This window comes from Camarhynchus parvulus, chromosome 8 (genome assembly GCF_901933205.1).
Source record: "Camarhynchus parvulus chromosome 8, STF_HiC, whole genome shotgun sequence".
Classification (NCBI taxonomy): domain Eukaryota; kingdom Metazoa; phylum Chordata; class Aves; order Passeriformes; family Thraupidae; genus Camarhynchus; species Camarhynchus parvulus.
This window is the reverse complement of record NC_044578.1, coordinates 11,672,955-11,691,433: the sequence shown is the minus strand read 5'-3', so window position 1 is coordinate 11,691,433 and position 18,479 is coordinate 11,672,955. Positions and strand designations below refer to the sequence as shown.

Genomic DNA, 18,479 nt, shown 5'->3' with positions numbered 1-18,479 from the left:
GAAGGGTCAAGAATAACCTATTAAGAAGTAAAACTATAAGTTTAGAGACTGGGGTCAGGGAGGTAGCAAAGCTAATGAAGAGTCTGCAGTGGGATGGAGGAGCACGTTTAAGACAGAACTGGCTGGAATTTCCATAGGTTGTTTCTTAGAATAGAATTAGAATCTTCTTTGGTAAAATCACACCTGGTGTGATATAGAACAATACTTGCTCACTGACATGGTTAACCATAGCAGCTCCTTCTGAAGTCTGATGCAGCTGAGTTTGAGATTATTTGTACTGGCATGAGGCAGTCAGAACTTGCAAGATGGTCTTAGGATGGAGAACAGAATATTACTAAGAAAATAAACTATGGCTTTTTGGCATCACTGTGACTGGCATGTGTCAGCCTTCTGTTCATACTGGCATTTGCCACGTCTGCAGGTGCATGATCTTTTTACATGATGTTTTCCACAAGGCTGATTGTTTGGGCTTTTTTACTTTTCCTGCAGATACGGAGGCGGACCAGCTGTTAACCATCTGTATGTTTGTCACACCTGCCAAATAGAGTCTGAAAGAATTGAAAAAAGAAGGAAAAATGAATTGGAAATGTTTATACGGGTAAAACAGTACACACTTATCCATTCTGCTACTGGCCAACACCTGACATTCATGACTAGACCCAAGGGATTACTAGAATTGCACAAGGGATTCCTGTAACAAATGGACTTGATTAAATATCTCTATACCTATATACCACCCCACCTCTCTTAATGGCAGCAGTAATGTTCTTGTGAAATCCCAGATAAATCTTACATGAAAATGTACTTAGAGAAAATTTTAATGTGTTTCTTAAACTGCTTTGTTATAGTATGGAAACAGCCACGTGAGCAGTTGTTCTTTATACACTGCCAGTGGTCTGTTCTGTGTAGTCTGATAAGCTTTAAGTGCAATAATGCTGTGCCAAGAAAAATTTAATGATAATCATTAGTTCTAATTTTTAAAAGAGGCATTAGAAACATAAACAAACATAAGTAATTCAGTGTGAAGTAAATATGTTAATATTGTAATGGATCTGTAAAATTAATATCAAGGAGCTGCTATATTTTCCGTGGTTAGAGGATTATGTGCTTCAGTCTGAATGGTCAAAATAACTAGTGGGTAATGATTTTGATGTTCTTAAACCCAAAATGTGTTTTGAAGTTTTCAGTGAAAATAAGTGCAGAGATACTGGAGTTCCATTTCTGGTATTTCAACTCATGAAAGGAAGAAAAATAGAACTGACTCTGTTTTTTCAGTTCTGTTTGTCCTTTAATCACACTTCAGAGATTACAATATTTTCGATGTTTTCTAAAATTTTTAGGAATTTTCATTACTCTGGATTACCATGGGATAGAAATTAGTAATAATGACATTGAGTCAACCCCATTTCCTTTAGCAGTCAGTGTCTTCCCAGTAAAAGCAGTGATTATATGTGCACTGTTGTGCGAGTATTGTTACTGGTTAGTACACAAAAATTCTATTGTTCTCTATAAAGATGGCTTTAGGGAATGATTGCAACACTTATTCTATATGAAACCTTAAGAAGTTGTGTTGATGCTTTAGGTTTATGACTTCAGAGGGGAAGCATAGCTGTGTTATTACAGAGCTAAAAGGATAATGGTTTAAAGGTTTAAGTGACTTTTGCTTGTTTCTTTATAACGTTGTAAAAAGATCTGTAAGTCATGAAAAGTCCCAGTGTATTAGTTCACTGTGCCTTGCTTGGAATTGTAGTGCCATCTGCTCAGAATACTTGAGGAAAAAGAAACACAGATGAAGATACAGTTCATCACACAAAGAACTTTCCATAAAACTATGGAAGAAAATTTTCAAAGCAGTTTCATTTTACAAAAATAAGATCTCTGCTTTTTTTGTTAATTGAAAGTTCAGCCTTCACAGTAATTATCTATTAGTGTTTGATGAGTAAGCACTTGTGCTTAAGAAGAACTTGTTGCTGTTTTTAGGATATAAAAGTAATTTCTCAGCTAAACAGTAAATCAGCTTTTAATATGAAGGCTACTGCATCAGAATCTCATCTTGGGTGTTCACCAGCTGTTTACTGTTTTTATGGTCAGTGATTCTTTAAAATGTTCTATTACAGTGTAATGGTATGGTGTTAGTATAGTTCAAAGAATTCAGTAGTTTAAAGAAATGAAAGGGCAAAAACCAAATTTTTTTTTCCCTTGTAGCTTAATAGAGCATTCCAAGAAGAAGAATCTCCATCAACGTTTTACTGCATCAGCATGCACTGGTTCAGAGAATGGGAGGGCTTTGTAAAGGGTAAAGACAGTGGTAAGTTGTGCCCCATTTCAAAAATCTAGGTAATCTTCTGTTGCATTGTTTGTTTCTGCTTTGGTAGAAAACTGTAGATAGCAAAGGCAACAAAGGCTCTTAAACATCTAAGACGCAGGTTTTATAGGTTACAAATATATCCAGATTACAGAACATAGTAAAATAATTTACAGCAATGGGATAATGGGATGGTGTTGGGAGGAAAGTTGCTTGTTTGCAGGATGTTTGCTGTTAGTGGCAGCAGGAAAATTGGATCTAAGTACAGGAGGGAATGGATTTTGTTGTGTAAACTGATAGATAATGCTGCAGCTTCTGGAGGAAAGGTGACCTTGTCAAATGTAAACTCAGATAGCTCAGTAACAACTGTACTGATGTCAGTTTAGCTGACTTCAGATGCCTCTAAAGTTTTAAAATGGAAACTGATAAATTGTTCTACAATCTTATCAGAGTCTGCTCTGGGACAGCTTTGGTAAGGGTAAGAATTAGGATTAATTTGTGTTTTATGGTGCTTGAAGACTTAACTGTAATCAGGAATGCTTTGGAAAACTTGCTCTTAATTAAAATGTGATTAGCTTTTAACAACTTAGAATGTACTGTTAAACAGTAGAAGAACAAGTAGTAAACAAATTATCTGTTTTTCCTTTCCTTTGCAAATAGAACCTCCAACGTGCTGTTTGTTTTCAGCTCTCACAATTGTAATTATTTTTCTATTGCACTAGATCCTCCTGGCCCCATTGATAATGCTAAGATTGCAGTAACAAAATGTGGCAATGCTGTGCTAAAACAAGGTAGGTGTCCAGTATGGCTGCAGCTTTATGCATTTGCTGGAAGTTTGGGAAATTTATGATTTAAAAAAAGTTGTTTATTGTTACAATAAAATGAATGGCAGTTTCTAATTAATCTGTATTGTGCCCATTTTTGAGTAATCATTTTATTCTTAAAGTGAAGAATTACTATATGCAATAGACTAATCCAAGTGCAGTTGAGAGTGTAAGAGGTGTTTCAAGAGTAACTTGAAAATGGAGAAAGTGTGCTTTGGTTTTGTATCACTTGGTTTGATGGGGGTTTTCTTAACAAAATTGGGAGACTCTTCTATATCTGTACATAGTTATTTGAATCTTGAAACTTAATTTGAATAGAAAAACATCTCACAGAGAGAGAAAAAGCACTGTACATAAAGTCTGTTGTTCATTTTTCTGCCAGTCATTTGATACTGTACATTGCATCTTAGAGAAGTTTTTGCGAATATACAGATTTCTTCATTATTCTTCAGAGTTAAACGCTCGATATCATTTATTTGGAATTCATAGCTACAGAGGAAAACATTCTTGTATGACCTGCTTTAGGAAGTCTTTAGACTTTCTAGGAAGCTTTAAATTCATTACAGCTCAGCATAAAAGAAGAATCTGCATCAATAAGATTAATGTTTATTTAACTGGATTTTTTCCCAATTTTGCTTAATGCCTCAGCATACACTAGATATACCAATAGACCTACCATAAACCTCACCAACTGTAGAATGCCACGAGTTTATTTTAAAAACAATGAGTTTTGGCACTCATTAGTTTTTTAGTGCATTTTAAGGATTTAATTAATTGAATGAATTTGAAATTTAATTAAAATTGAAGCAAATTAGCCAGTTGTTGGTTTACTTTCAGCTACATTGGTGCAAGTTAGAGCTTGGGTAGAAATAAAGACGAATAGGATGTAGAAAATCTTTCTAAGAACTTGTAAGAGGTGGGAATGCCCCTAAATAGGGTCCAGTAGTACACATTTCTGTGATCCAGTGCCTGAGTTCATTCACTGTGCCTGTTCAGTTTAACCTGACTGGCTGCAGTCTGGATGAGTGAGTGAAGATCTACTCCCGTGCCTGCAGAGGTGGAGTTGTTTCTTGAGAGCCTAAAGGTAAAAGAGTAAAAGTGAGGCATAACATCATTAGTACTGTCATGGGATCTGCATGGTGACTTCTTAGGAAGCTTTGCATAGTTGAGTTTGTGTAGCTAAACAAACATGCTGCTCTTTGTACCCTTCCCCTTTAGAAACTCTAAACATATAAAGCCCCACTGCAGCAGGTGATGAGGACAGAGAAGTACAGGAGGTAGAAGGAGAAGTTTGTAGTGCTGACTTCCTTTTTTAAAGTATGAGGCTGCTGAAACAAGGCTTAACAAGACATTAATAATGTCTAATAAGGCTGTCAGGGGAAAGTTGCTGTCAAGCCGGTTTTGATTTGCTAAAAGAAGAGGAGGCTTATTCTGGTAGAACAGAAATGTCACCTCTCTGTGGGTTAATGTGAGGAAATCACTCAGTATCAGACAGATCCTTGTATTGAAACCTAGAGGGGAGATGTGCTGATGCATCTTGTCTTTGCCACTGGAAAAAATTGTGGACAATCAGAAATGCTTGTTGGATGCTGGCTTGAGACAGGAGACAGACCTCTAGCCAGAGCAATGGAATCATAAGCAAAGACTTTAATCAGTGAATGAAATCAGGCTGACCCATCAGTGCTACAGGAGTATTGCTGGAGCTCTTATTATCCTAATAATAGTCTTTTGTCTCTGGGAATTTCACTGTGCTTCTCATACTCTTATTCTTTACTATCAATATTAATTTCTCTGATGAAGCAAGAATCTTGAGTCCTTGAACTTTACTGTGTAATTGATGTGACTGCAAGTCCTTATAATAATATGAATCATTGTTTCCTGAGTCCCAAGATTTACTGGCTATGAGCTTGATTGGTAGATAGTTAGATAAGATATTTATTATAGAATTTTCAATTTCTGCAATTTCTGCATAATTTAGAGCAGATAGTTGTAAGAATCAAGAAGTACAAAACTAACACAAAATAGGTAATTGGGTTTGGCAGCTGGTGCAAGATAAAGCAAAACTAAAGGTTGTAGTGTTAAATTTGGATCTGAATGCTCACAGTTTTAAATTTTAATCTGGAATTTTTTTCCTTTTTTTATCTGTTCTGGACTTAGATCATTAAAGAATTATTCTAAATAGTAATTAAATGTTAAAAATTTTTCAGGTGCAGATTCTGGACAAATATCAGAAGAAACATGGAATTTTCTTCAGTCAATATATGGTGGAGGTCCAGAGATTATACTCAGACCACCTGTTCCTCCAGTAGAACCTGATATATTGCAAACAGAAGAGAAGATTGAATTAGAAACTCATGGTCTGTAGCTATTGAGGAAAAGATGAACTTGTAAGGAATCCAGCTTCCTTACAAATGCCCAAAACACATTCCTAAAAGTTTTATTCTCTTATGTCTGTTGGAGGCACAGCTCACTGGGCATTACATTAACTACAGAATAGTAAGTTGAAATATGTATTGCAATTTGTTTAAATAGCGACTGTTTCTCTGTTTTGGAAGGCATGTGGTTTGTACATTTTGGAATCTTTGGTCCATGGGAAAAATGTAATTTCTGAATTTTTTGCTAAAACTCAAAATCCTATTATATCCTTAGACTTGAAAAACAGGGACAAATTTTAGAGATGTTCAGTAACCCTTCTGATTCCTGATTGGGCTTCTGATATCTACAAACTTTTGCCTGTCTTAATTGTACAGTCTTGACAAGCCTAGGTATGTGAGGAATATATTTTGAATGGACTGTAATCAAACATAAAGAAAAAGGATTTTCATTTCCTAAATGCTCAGGAAAAAATTGTCTTTTACTTTGCACTGTAAGTATATGAAATGGCTAGTATATAACATCCAAATACTTATTGTATTTGAGTGGCTCAAACATTAGGGTAGACTGAATAATGGTTTAGTCAGCAAATGTCATAACTTATTACTACTAAATTTTACATCTTATTATAGTCTTCTGTAGCTCTATAAACCTGGCTAGTGTCTTTAATAGTATATGTGGCAAAAAGATTTAGTCTTCTCTAGGGTAACATTTGAGAGCATGAAGTGTGAAATGTAAAATTATTATGGATATGAGTGATATAAATTTCAGAAAATTAAATTGTCTGGTCTCTTGAATTACATTCGTAAGCATTTATATTTGAAGGATTTTATTGTATTGTTAAGAATTTTCATTGGCATGATGACCTTTAATGTCAGAAGCTGGATAAAATGTATATATTGCAAAACTTTATTGAATTATTCATATTGGAATGCAGAATGACACTTGCTCATGTTTTTGCCTGATATTGTTACCAAATAAGCAGCATTATTCAAGACTGGATCAATAAAAAAACCAAAATTAACTGTGGAATAGGCGGGGGGAGCTTTCCTAGATGTTTTTCATTTATTATATAAATACAAAAACTTTTGAAGTAATGCTGTGGTACTGCTCTCACACCCATACAATTGTATTTTTTGATCATTTTAAGTTTAGACAATGATGTTGACAGTTCTAGTTCCAAAGTAAGAAAATGCTGACATAACATTCCTCTGAATGATTTTATATGTAGTTTAAAAACATATTGGTTTGAAGGATTTCATGCTATTCTAGTTCAAAAGCCATCTATAACAGCCTAGAGAGAATATCCTCTAACAGTAAGTATTGGTAAATGTGATTTGATGTTAGTAGATAAAGCATCTTGAAGCTAATACCACATTACCCCTGTAATGTATCAAGTGCTTACTGCTGACTTGTGTTTCTGATTAAGGTAAAGTTAACTTGTTTATGGACAGTCATTAGTAACTTCCTGATGTTGGCCTGTGAGCTACTGTCTGACTGTCTGATTTCAAGTCTATTTAAAGTATTTTTTTTCTTTTTTTTGATAAAGTTTTCTAGCTTTCTTTGATTTAAGGTTCTTTAACATACTAAAGATAAAGAACAATGAATAGAAGTATTTTTCCTACATGATGTTTTTAATTGGAAACTCAGGAACTATTTCCTTGGTTAAAGCACAGTAGAGTGATCAAGCTTACAAATTTATTCAGTGTTTTCATTAATAGTCGGGATGGTAGAATAGACTGGCCTTGTAAAATTTGTAAGGGAAAAATGGATTGAGTGTTAGGGGCATCAGCTTGTCAGGGAATGAAGCAGTTCTGTGTTGAGTATTCTGAGTATTACAGCAGATCAGACTACAACTTAAGACCCAGTGATACCAAAACAAAACCTGTTCTGGGTAATAGTAACAAAAGCATCAGATGTGAGGCACAGGAGGTAATTATTCTGCTCTACTTGGTGCTGTGTTTGTTGTGAGATTTCATCTGTACTGTTCCCAATTTTGAATGCTATATGATGATAAATACAAGTTGAGATTATTTAAGGGAAAAGCAAGAAGACTCAGTGTTGAAAAAAAAGTAGTTTTCTCCCTTAAAAGAATGCTGAAAATGCAAGACTTCCAATGTGTAAATAATTGCTGGATAATACTGAACTTTTTTTCTGAGATAAGCAAAGATATTTGCCTCAGCTTTAGCAGTGGGGACGTGTGCTGGGTTTAGGAAGCTGATTTCAGAAATCTAGAAGTCTTCTAGTCGGTCTTTGCTTCTGGGTGTCTGATCCATAGTTCAGCATAATCTGTGATGCATACAGGTCAGTAAGGAGACACTTCACAGCAGCAGAGTTTGTGCAATGCCTTTGTCACTGTGGAAAAAGGCATCTTCACACTGGAACTCTGTCATGCTTAGAAAAAACCAAACCCCTCTGTTTGCAGAGATAAATAGATGTGTTTTAAGACACTTCCAAAGGGATGACTGTCTTGCTTTCAGCCCTTTGCAAGCTCTACAAGGGGTATTATGTCACAGAAATGGAAGTAGTCCTTTAAAGGAAGGCAGTGTGGGAGAACTCCAGATGGATGGCTTGTGTACGCTGGAGGGAAGGCAATAATTCAGAGAATAGGTGAAGGAGAGGCCTTTACTGGGAAAAGCTGTCATGATTCATAGCAAAGAAAGAATGCATCTCAGGAAGGGCCTGTGGAAATTATTTTTTTCCATAAGCCTTTCACCAGACTATTTGGATTCTTTGTTCATTTGTTTCAAGTTGAGGAAACACAGTAATGTGTTTGTGTGCCAGAGAAACTGTCGCTTCAAGAAGGGAAAAATCCAGTGGACTCCTTGTTGTAGGCCTGGAAATCTAGATATGAGCTGTTAAAAGCCTTCAGTTCAGTCTGGTAACTTGAATCCTCTCTTCTGGGGAAAACTCTGTGGTGGGTGTCAGGGACTTAGCAGCTCAAAGCTTGATTTCTCTACATTTCTGAAGGTTTTTTGCAATCAGTGTAACTAATTGTTCATTTGAACACCTAACATCGAGGAGACTGCTTCAGATACTGTGTAATGTAGCTGAACAGTGTAATTAGAGGGAAAAAGAATAGCAGAAGAGCTACTGAATTACTCAGTAGTAAAATAAGGCAGTTTTGTAATGTGTTTCAAAGGTGAGAGCTAAATAGTCTGGCTGCTGAATGATTTAAACTGAGGTGTCCAGAAAGGTGTTCCTGCAGGTATCATCCAAGCTGATCCTGTGTATAGGGATACATATATACTTATGTCTATTAATAGAATTATACATACATATTTTTATATATAGACATGTCTTTGATATATGTATATTAAAATGCACATCATCTACTTCTCCAGTATCTTAATTGAACTATGGCTAGAGTCACTGCAATAATTGTTTTGGGCTTTATGCTGGAATAGTGACCTCGAGTAGCTACATTTGATAAAGGTTGTTTAGTTGACACTCAATTTACTGCTGTAGTGGGTGTCAGCCCTCCCATCAGTAATGGCTTGTTTCAAGATAAGATAAAAAAGCATAAAGTGTTAGAAAAAGTGTTTGGCTATATTATAATGTGGATGAAGAGGTTTTCATTTGTGAAGCAAAAGTTCAATATACCCACAGTCCAATAGTCCTGAATTTTTCTTATGAAATCTAATGTAATTTGATATGCTATGCTAATGCATTATTTAAGAATTCTTCTTCTCAGATTCAGAACTTACAGTGACTGGGTTTTTCCAGCACTATATATCCTACTTTTCCTAAAGCAGAAAGCATTTATTTGTAATGATACTGCTAACATTTGACTTTTTTTTTTTTTTAGCACCCCGTTACTCATAATATAAGTTCATTTGGAAAAGCAAGCCTGGGATTTGTAAATTTTACTGAAAAACTTAGATATTATCTGCTTAAAAGGGACCAAGTGCTTTCTTCATATTTGCCATACAACTGTTTTATACTGAACTAAGAAAATTCTATTTCATTTATTCCTTTTGAATTCCCTATATACATCTGGCTTAGTGCAGTCTAAGCAGTTTTCTCAGTGAAAACCTTTCAGTCTTCATTTTGCCCAGGAAATGAGCAAAACAACTAGGCTTTCTCATTCTTCCTAACAGATGGCTTTTCTGGCTTCCCTCTATACTTAAGCCACCCAGAGCTGACAGTTAATAGCAGGAAGCAGCATAAGACTTCTGGGTTTCTGAAGTGTCACAGAGAAAGACAAATCACTTTTAGTGTTAATTCACAGAAATTAATCTGGTTGCAAACAAACTTGGTTTATATTAGCCTTCAGAATCTTAGGAGATTAGAAAATAGCCTTGTTCAGTAAAATTTTAGAAGTGCTATTCTCACTAACAATGAAAAGTGCAACTTGTTTTCTTGAATATGTTCTATTATATATATATTACAAATATATATCTGTTTAAAACATACGACTTGTCTTAGGTTAAGCTTCAGGCTAGCTTTAAGCCATTCAACAAGGTGACAAGTCTGCTTCTCCATAGAAACCAGTGAACACTGCCACAGCAAGATAAAAGATGCTTATGCATCTCATGTTACACGTTTGCTTACAATGGCAGTCGTGGTTTTTGCAGAAAGTTGGAATTACTTATTCTGTCTCAGAATTTTTCTCTCTTCTGTGTGTCAGCTCAGACATGCAGCTAGAAAAAGAAAGTCCATTTGTGAGAAACACATCACAGAATTGTCCTGTAGGTTTTCTGCACCTGGACTAATAGTGGTACAACATGCAAAGTCACTTGATGGCAAGTTTCCCACATAGGTTGCACATGGGTGTATGTGTGGGCTTTAAAAAAATGCAGTAAGAACTTGATCACTGAAATAGGATGTTTATAAGATGAATAAGCAAGTAAATTCATTTTCTGTTCTGACTTGTTCAAGATTGAGTTGATTAGCTAAAAGTTCAAGTTCTGATTGTTGAATGGACATGTAAAAATACAGCTGACACTTGACTGGCTGATTGATATACGAGTATAAAATGAATCATCAGTAAAAAAGTAAAGCTGGCATAATAGGAATACACTGGTTTGTTATGCAGTTTTGAGATGCCTTTATGCAATGCCAGTGAATCTTAAAACACTTTTCTTCCTAGTCATTGGGAGCATGGGAGGCAAAGGAGTCATCATCCACAAAATATTTTCATAACACAAATCAAGTTGAGAAGATTTCATTTCCAGATATGTTCCTCCTTCTTCACTTGGAGATCACAAGCAATTTATTATACATTAAAAAAATTTAGTAAGATCTGCTTTTGGAATAACTTAGCACATGAGAAAGTAAATCTAGGAGTACTTTGTTGAGAAGAATAAAGAGGGCAGAAGAGAGGAGGCATTTGATTCATAAGTGTAGGAAAAAAGCTTAGAATAAATTGTCAGCTGCCAAAAATGAAAAATAGCAATTTTTGTTTCATTTCTCACAGGACACTGCCAAGAGCTTTTCATGTTCATTGTTCATGAATAGTTTTGCTCAGAAATGAATATTTTTCTAGGTGACTAATTTTTTTCTGTCTAGTGTGTTTAATGTTAAACATGTTAAACATTATAAAAAAAGATGTCCTGGTTACCATGGGGATACACTGTTTTTTTTCCCCCTCCTTCCCTGGGTGTCTGTTAAAATGCCAAACCCAAATGAACATGCAGCACTTGCTCACACTGTGAATGCAGGTTTGTTTCCACCACTGCACACAGTGTCTCTTTAGCACCAGAAGTAAGGTTACTCTGAGATTTTCAGTTATAACAAAAGAAATGCACTCATGCATGCCAAAGTGCTAATGAACTGGCAGCTATTAATTCACTTAGACAGTATTTTCAATTAAGTGTTTCATGTAGTACCAAGGTTTACAATTTAACTGTAGAAGCAAGAAATAAAACATGTATTAGCTATGAACTCTGAGTGCCCTGTCTTCTGAATGAATTTTTAGTAAGGGAAATATGCTCTCTTTTACCTCGTTTGCTTGTAGTATAATTAATTTGCTGTCCAGCCAAGCAGGGTAGTGGAGATAATCTGTATTTTGAACTTGATCAGTAGGAATCTGAGCTTCATCTGTGACCTTACCTTTGCACACTCAAGTGCAGAGACTGGTCTTGCTAAGCTCTTTTCTGTAGGTGTTGGAAAAGGTTCAGGGAATAGAGGCAGTCTCTGTGCTTCTGCTCTGCTTTTGAGTTAAATCTGAAAAGGGTCTGCTGTCATTCTGGATTTGAGCCCTGACCACGAATCTCTTCTTAAACTGTCAGTGGTGCTGGTGTTCACTCCTATGTGATGGCAGTTTGTTTGAAATTTTATTTAAATCTTTCACATCCTGTATGAGAGGGCCCAATTCACAAGCTTGTCACTGAAAAGCTTTTCTGTTTGGGCCTAGAGGCTAGGCAGAAGTGTGCCAGGTCTGTTTATTTATTTATTTTATTTAGACATTTCTATCTTACTTGAAAACTGCTAATTTATGTTTTTCTGACATTGAACATTCTACATACTGTTTAGTTTTGAGTAACAATAGAGCCCTTTATTGTGTTGTAAGACCTGAAGGAATATTAAGGTACCAAAACAGTAACAGGCATATTCTGTGACCTGAGGCACCTTCATGTAGGTTATGCATAATTCAAAACATTAATGCAGAGCCACTATTACCTGAGAGTGCTCCCAAACATGTAACAAAGGGATGTGTCTGAAGGAGAGAGGAAAGATAAAAGGGATTGTTTGGACAGAAGTTGATAACATCTGTAAGGACTAAAACTCCCTGACAAAACTCACTCCAAGTCTGCTTGATGGGGATGCTCCAGGGAGGTAAATGGAGGTGATGTGGGCTTCAGGGTTTTAGTAGCCTTGGGCAAAACCACTGTGCCTATACAGGTCCAGCTCACCCTTTCATCCTGTTTTGTCGAAACTTCCCTGATTCACATAGGTAAAATGTTCCAGAACCTGGCAGTCTCTGGATTGTTGTTTTCTTGAAGCCTGAGTCAAATTTCAGACACTACAATAATAACATGCTTGAAGAAACTGCAGTAAAGCAAATTAAAAAAGGTACAGTTGGCTGAAAAAGGTAGCAATATTTCTATTTTGAGATATAAAAACCCACTTTTGAGTAGTAAAAACTAAGAATCATACATTCTGAAAAACAAAGATCTTCCTTTTGGTGTGCAGCTTTTATGTTCATTGGGTTCCAATCTAGAATGTTTTTTTTAATAATGCACTACAATCTTGCTGTCATTTCATATCAACCTGACATTGAAGCCTCTACTGAAATTAGAAAAAGCCATTTAAATGGGAATACTTCATATGTGAGTATTTATGCATAGTACTCAGTATAGTCTAATTCAATTATTAAAAACAAGTATCAGATTACTTCACTGCAGCTTCTTAGACCAATTTGAATTAGATTGTCTCTACTTTAAATATACAGACAGAAAATGTGAATAATAACTTCCAAAAATTCATTTAACTTTTGTGATTGGTAACTTGCTTTTTCAACATGAAATATGACTAATTTCAGTAACTGAAGTAAAATCTGCAATAATCTGTGTGGGTTGTAAGACTCCTGAATTGTCTAATATACTTACCCTTTATCAGTGACTGGAGATGGTTCTCTTTAATGAAGAGCTGATATTTTATTTCCCCCTACCTTGTTACTACCAAAAAAAAAAAAAAAAAAAAAAGGGCATAAAACCCAGGCATTCCACACTTAAATGCATCAGTAGAGTATGGCTTCAGGCAGAATAGTTCTTAAAGGTTAGACACAAAACAGAATTGTTTTTCTAAAGGATTTTGCTTCAGGTAAAACCAGTGGAAACATTTCACTGAGGGCAATCTAGCCTTTCTCATATTTATTCTTTATATATGGTAGCTTTAATGGGAAAAAAAATCACAATGTGGAGGTCTCCAGGGAATTGAGCAGGCAGAACTGAGCAAAACAGAGGACCTATAACAATACATGACATGACTGTGTAAGGATGTGTCATGTATTCAAGCAGAAAATTGTTTTAACTCTGTTAATTTTTTTTGTTTCCTTTGTCTCAACTATCCTTCTATAACTGTATCTTCTGTAACTATATACAAGAATGCAAGTACTTTTTCTTCTCTTTCTCCAAAGTGCCACCCATAAAGTACCTACAGACAAAATTATTGAGGTGACAAAGTAATTAATGCAGAGGTATCTAAGTGTTGTGCTGAGCCAGCTCTCATCCAATCCAGGATGCTTTATTCGGTTTGGGCCATGGAAGTTGACCCAACAGAACCTAATCTGGCTTTAGGAAAATTCTCACTGTCCAAGGCTTGAGTCAGATGAAATAAGCCTCTGGATCTGAATTGAGCCATAATCTCCCTTGTCCTGCATGCCCTCTTGACGAGCCAGTGTAGATCCAGAGCTGTAGCCAAGGACATAAGCCCCGTTTAACCAGAGCCGGGGCAGGAACCAGTAATAGCTTGTTAATGCTCTTTGGAGGGCATGGGGGAAAGAGAGCAGAGCGGCTGTCAGAACTAACCTAGATGTCCTTAGGCTCAGCTTCTCAATTGTGCTGAGTTCCAACGAGTGAGTTTCATTAATCTTTTGTCAGGAAAAAAAAATCACATATTATTTGCTCTAATAATAGGAGAAGCAATTAAGCAATTTCATGGATTGAGGTGAGTGGGAGCAGTGATGTTGCTGCTGAAAGCAGGAGCTGTGTCACAGCTTCATCAAAGCTGGAACTTGTAATGTTGGCAATTTTCCATGCACAAACGTGAGCTAAGGCATCCCACAAGCATGGAGGGATATAAAACTTCTGCTCTTGTAGAAAATGCTGCTATGGGAGGGGTCTGATCTACTAATTTATAGCTTGTCCCATTGTAGCTTGATGAAAAGTTGTCATTAACACCATTATCCCCTGATCAGAATAGAGGGTGGTTTTTTTTGTGGTTTGTGTTTTGTGGTTTGGGATTTTTTTTTCCCACTACCAACATTGATGAAGCCTGAGAATTTGTTATTGCCTTATAAATGAGTAATATTTAAGGGTGCCCATAATAAATGCAGCTACCAGTTACTGGTACAAGATAGATGCTGTAGCACAGAGGAAGCTGCAGCCACAAGAACTGGAGATGTGACATCGTTTGGGTAGAGTATATGAGGAACAAGGGACACCAACTGGAAGTGAAAATGTGTTGGAGAATGCACTGTGGTGCTGCTAGGCAGGAGTATATTCCTTTACACTTAGGAATGATTTCAGAGCTGCTATAGGATACTGTAGAGAAGGGGATGCAGGATAGCACGAGTGGGTGAAAAAGATTTTGAACTGTGTGGACATCTGAGTAGATTTAGAGCCTCGGGCAGCTTCAAACAAAGCAGGTTTCTCCAGGTTTTAATGTAAATTCTCTTGGGTGGAGGTGTTAGTGAACCTGATCTCAAGCATTACTACACTTGGACTGCTTTCTCTTCTTTGCATATTGTTAATTTTCCTCTGGAAGGTTAACAGAGCCAAACTACACAGTTAGGTACACAATGGCTGGATTAAATCCAGGGAAAAGCAGGGAGGGTGCAGAGGTGGGGCAAGAGCCTGAGGAGTATCCCTTTCATTAGCAGGAACCATGAGCTCAAACATCACACCATTAACAGGTTAACAGGTCTTTGTTAACCTTCCATCACTAGGCGTCACTGCTTCTTAGGCAAGATGGCAGAAGCTAATATTTAAGTGTGAATTGAAGACAAATCCTGGTGTAGGGTGTGGTTACAGTATAGTCGGACTGGTTTAATCCTGTTGCCAAAAAGTTGCTTCTGCCAAAGGAGGATTGCCTGGTTCCTTGCCTCTACTGGCAGCACTCCCTCCCCCATCTCTCATGCTGGGTCTCGTCAGCCCCGTGGTGAGCCAATGAAGTTTAATTTCTAGATGAAAACGAACACACCAGAAACAGGAGCAGCTTCTTGGTGGTTTAGGAAATCCAGCTGGTTTACCGTGTGTGTAGAGGAGCAGCAGAGTGGGCAGTAGGAAAGACTGTGGGGCAGGGGTGGGGGAAGTGCTGCCTCCCATGTGAGCAGCCCCTGGAGTCGGACAGGTCTGTTGCTCAACTGCGTCTTTGCAGAGGCACGGGAATCTGAAAAAAAACCACCATCAAAACACCCAATCGATTTTGCTGAGAAGCAGCTGAGCAGAACCCTCAGTTCTCCTGTGGAAGCACTAAGGCTTGTCTGCAATGCAATAATATCCTCAGCCATTGCAGCTGTTCAGCTAAGTGAGCATATTTCTAAATGGATTGCAAGGCAGAGCGCTTTAGTGCACACAGGTGCTCCTGCAGTAATGAGAACACCGCTCCTGCTCGGGCACATGCACAACAGGGCTGCGAGAGAGCGGCACAGAATCGAGAGAAAATTTCCCTCTCTCTCTCTCGTGGGATTTCTATTGGTTTGAATTTGATCGCAGAAGACTTCCAAGTCAGCAAGATGTAGGGAAAAGTGAGAACTGCTTGGGAGCGTGGAAAAAGCTACTGAGGTTTTTCTGCAGACTCTGCAGAAGGAATGTCTGTATGACTAGACTTGCAATTTGGATAATTAGGATTTTATTAAATGTGCTTTCTTTACAAAAGTATCTATCACTTGAATACAGTCACTACCTTTAAAAGCAACTGAAAATATTCTGCAATACTTAACTCTGTTACAGACAACTGTTTTACCTAAGGATTTTCCAGCAATCTAGAAATGTTAATTATTATTAAGAGAAAGGTTTTTTGAATTTCATTAGCCTTTAACAGAAAACGTGAGTCACTGTGTTTCTTGTATACACAAAACTCTTCCAAATGCATTTTAACTGTGGTGTTTCAGGAAAAAAGCAATGAGAAGCTCAAGAATAGTCAGAGACAGACAGTAGTTTTGTTGTCTCTGTAGGAGTACAGGTAAATGATGTATTAGAGCAGGCTGTGGGCGGTAGGTAGTAGTAACTCTTGGTGATCGCACACCGCTGGGCTGAGAACCAAGCAGCACTACAGGAAGACATTTGAAAGCACAATCGATTAATATTTAGTCATAACCCAGAGGGCATGAGTACCCCACGGAGCCTGTTTTGCGGCACAGCTTGAGCTCAGTCGGGACACCGTGGTGGAAATTATTCAGGAGCTGCGAACCGAGCAGCCCCGCTCTGGGGGCACGAAGCTGGCACTGGGGGCAGGATCACCAGCCAGCCGAGCGCTGCCCCCGAGCCGCGCTCCCCGTCCCGGCAGCCCTGGAGAGTTCCCGCGCTGCCGGCGGCGGGGCCGGGGCGCCCGGAGCCGCCCGCCGTCCCACTGCCGCCGCCCGCGCGGGCGGAGCTGTCCCCGTCCCTCGGGGCGCCCGGCGCACAGACAGTCAGACAGACAGTCAGACAGACACCTGCCCGGTCGCGCTGCGCTCCCGGCCCGCGCCGCTGCCGCGCTCCGCCGGCAGGGGGAGCTGCAGGGAGCGGGTCCCGCCGCAGCGCGGGGGGAGGGGAAGGAAGCGGAAGGAGCCGCCGCCGCGCTGAGGGGAGCAGGCGCTGTGCGGAGCCGCCGCCTGGTGCGGGCGGCACGGAGGGAGCGAGCGGGACTGCGCGGCCCGGCCACGCCGAGGAGCGGGCGCCAGGTGAGGGCCCGGCCCGGCCCCGGGGAAGGGGCGGGGGGGCCCCGGGCGGCGGCGAGTTCGGAACCCGCGCGGGGAGGGGGAAGGAGGAGGAGGGAGCGAGCGGGGGAAGCCCCCACGTGACCAGCGCGTGCGGGGAGGAGGTGGTGGCTCGCGCGCCCCATTCGAATCAGCTGGCCCGCAGTGGCGCTTCCTGCGCGTGCGCGGCGGCCCCGCCTCCCCCCGGCTTTACGTGTGCGCGCGCCCGGCGCGGCGGCCCCGGGGCACGTGCGCGGCGCCGCGGCCGCCATGTTGTGTCTGAGGCGCGCGCGGGCACGGTGCGCGGGAGGCGGGGGCAGGGGCGGGCGGGGGAAGGCAGGCAGGCGGGAAGTCTCGCGAGGTCGCGCGGCTCCCGCGGGAGCGGGCCGGGTGCGGGATGGCGGCGGCGCTGGGCGCGCTGGGTAATGGTACCGGGCCGGGGGCGGGACCGGGACCCGCCGCCCCTCCCGCCGCGGAACGGGCGCTCGGGAGCGGGCGGGGCGCGCGCCCCGGGGAGCGCCACTGGCTCCGCGCCGCCGCCTCCTCCCCCGCCCCGGCCCTGCCCCCGCCTCACCTCACATCACCCCGTGCCTGCCCGCGGCCGCCCCCCCCTTCCCTCCCCCGCCTCGGGCTTTCCCCGTCCCGCCGCTTCCCCCGCGCCGCTCCGCCCCCGTCCCCGCGCCCGGGGCCCGCCAGCCGCGGGTGCCCGCAGAGCCCCTTGGGTCGCCCCCGCCGTGCCACCCCGCAGCGGCTGTCCCCGAGCTCCCCGCGCTGCCCCGGCCATGCCGCGCTCCTGGCTGCCGGCCCCTGTTCACAGCCGCAGCTCCCGGGCCCTTCCTCGGCCACTCTGCAGCCGCAGGCCCCCGGCGGTGTCCCGCTGGCTCGGCCTGCCCCGCGCCCCTGCCCCGCGCCCCTGCCCCGCGCCCCTGCCCCGCGCCCGTGCCCTGCTGCCCTGCCCTGTTGCCCTGCCCCGCGCCCCTGCCCGGGCTGCGCCCCCGCTCCCGGCCGGGTTCTGCTGGGCAGCCCAAGCGGTGCCTGCCCCGCAGGGACACGGGCGCTGATGGCTGAGGATGCAGGGCCCCGAAAGAGAGCTCTTGAACATCCCAAGTCTGCTCTCGATGGAGGCTGTGATATATGTCCCGTTACAGCACAAACTTGTAACATGCAGTTCTGTTTTCTCTTGTATTTAAAAAAATTATTCCAGTCGTATCCAAGTGTCCCAGCTCAGCAATATTCCCTTTGTCTCCTAATCCTGATCTCTTTCAAGGGAGAGCATATGGTTCTTCTTCTTCCTTATGGTGTTTTGCATTCTGTCCTTGTTTTTATCCAGTAACGTTGGCAGGTTTTGTAGTCTTGGAGTATTTTGCTAATCTGGTTCTAGGCTAACACATAACTGAGACTAATTTTTTTT

The 18,479-nt window shown here is 40.9% G+C and overlaps 2 protein-coding genes across 7 annotated transcripts in view; both read left to right on the top strand.

Annotated features, from left to right (window-relative positions):
- Positions 1–6,534, top strand: part of USP33 (ubiquitin specific peptidase 33) — a 36,196-nt gene extending 29,662 nt beyond the window's left edge. For all 3 annotated transcript variants that reach the window (XM_030953296.1, XM_030953295.1, XM_030953294.1), the window contains exons 21-24: positions 490–598; positions 2,206–2,308; positions 3,028–3,096; positions 5,337–6,534. In XM_030953296.1, the coding sequence (XP_030809156.1) occupies positions 490–598; positions 2,206–2,308; positions 3,028–3,096; positions 5,337–5,494 (439 nt within the window). In that variant the 3' untranslated portion in view covers positions 5,495–6,534. The remainder of the gene's footprint in view (positions 1–489; positions 599–2,205; positions 2,309–3,027; positions 3,097–5,336) is intronic.
- Positions 6,535–16,939: 10,405 nt separating this feature from the next.
- ZZZ3 (zinc finger ZZ-type containing 3) overlaps positions 16,940–18,479 on the top strand; it is a 57,475-nt gene continuing 55,935 nt past the window's right edge. For 2 of the 4 annotated variants that reach the window (XM_030953963.1, XM_030953960.1), the window contains exon 1: positions 16,940–17,053. The gene's annotated coding sequence lies outside the window, so the exon portion shown is untranslated. Of the gene's footprint in view, positions 17,054–17,457; positions 17,491–18,479 lie in introns of those variants that run through there. The other 2 variants (XM_030953962.1, XM_030953961.1) reach the window with 2 other exon arrangements.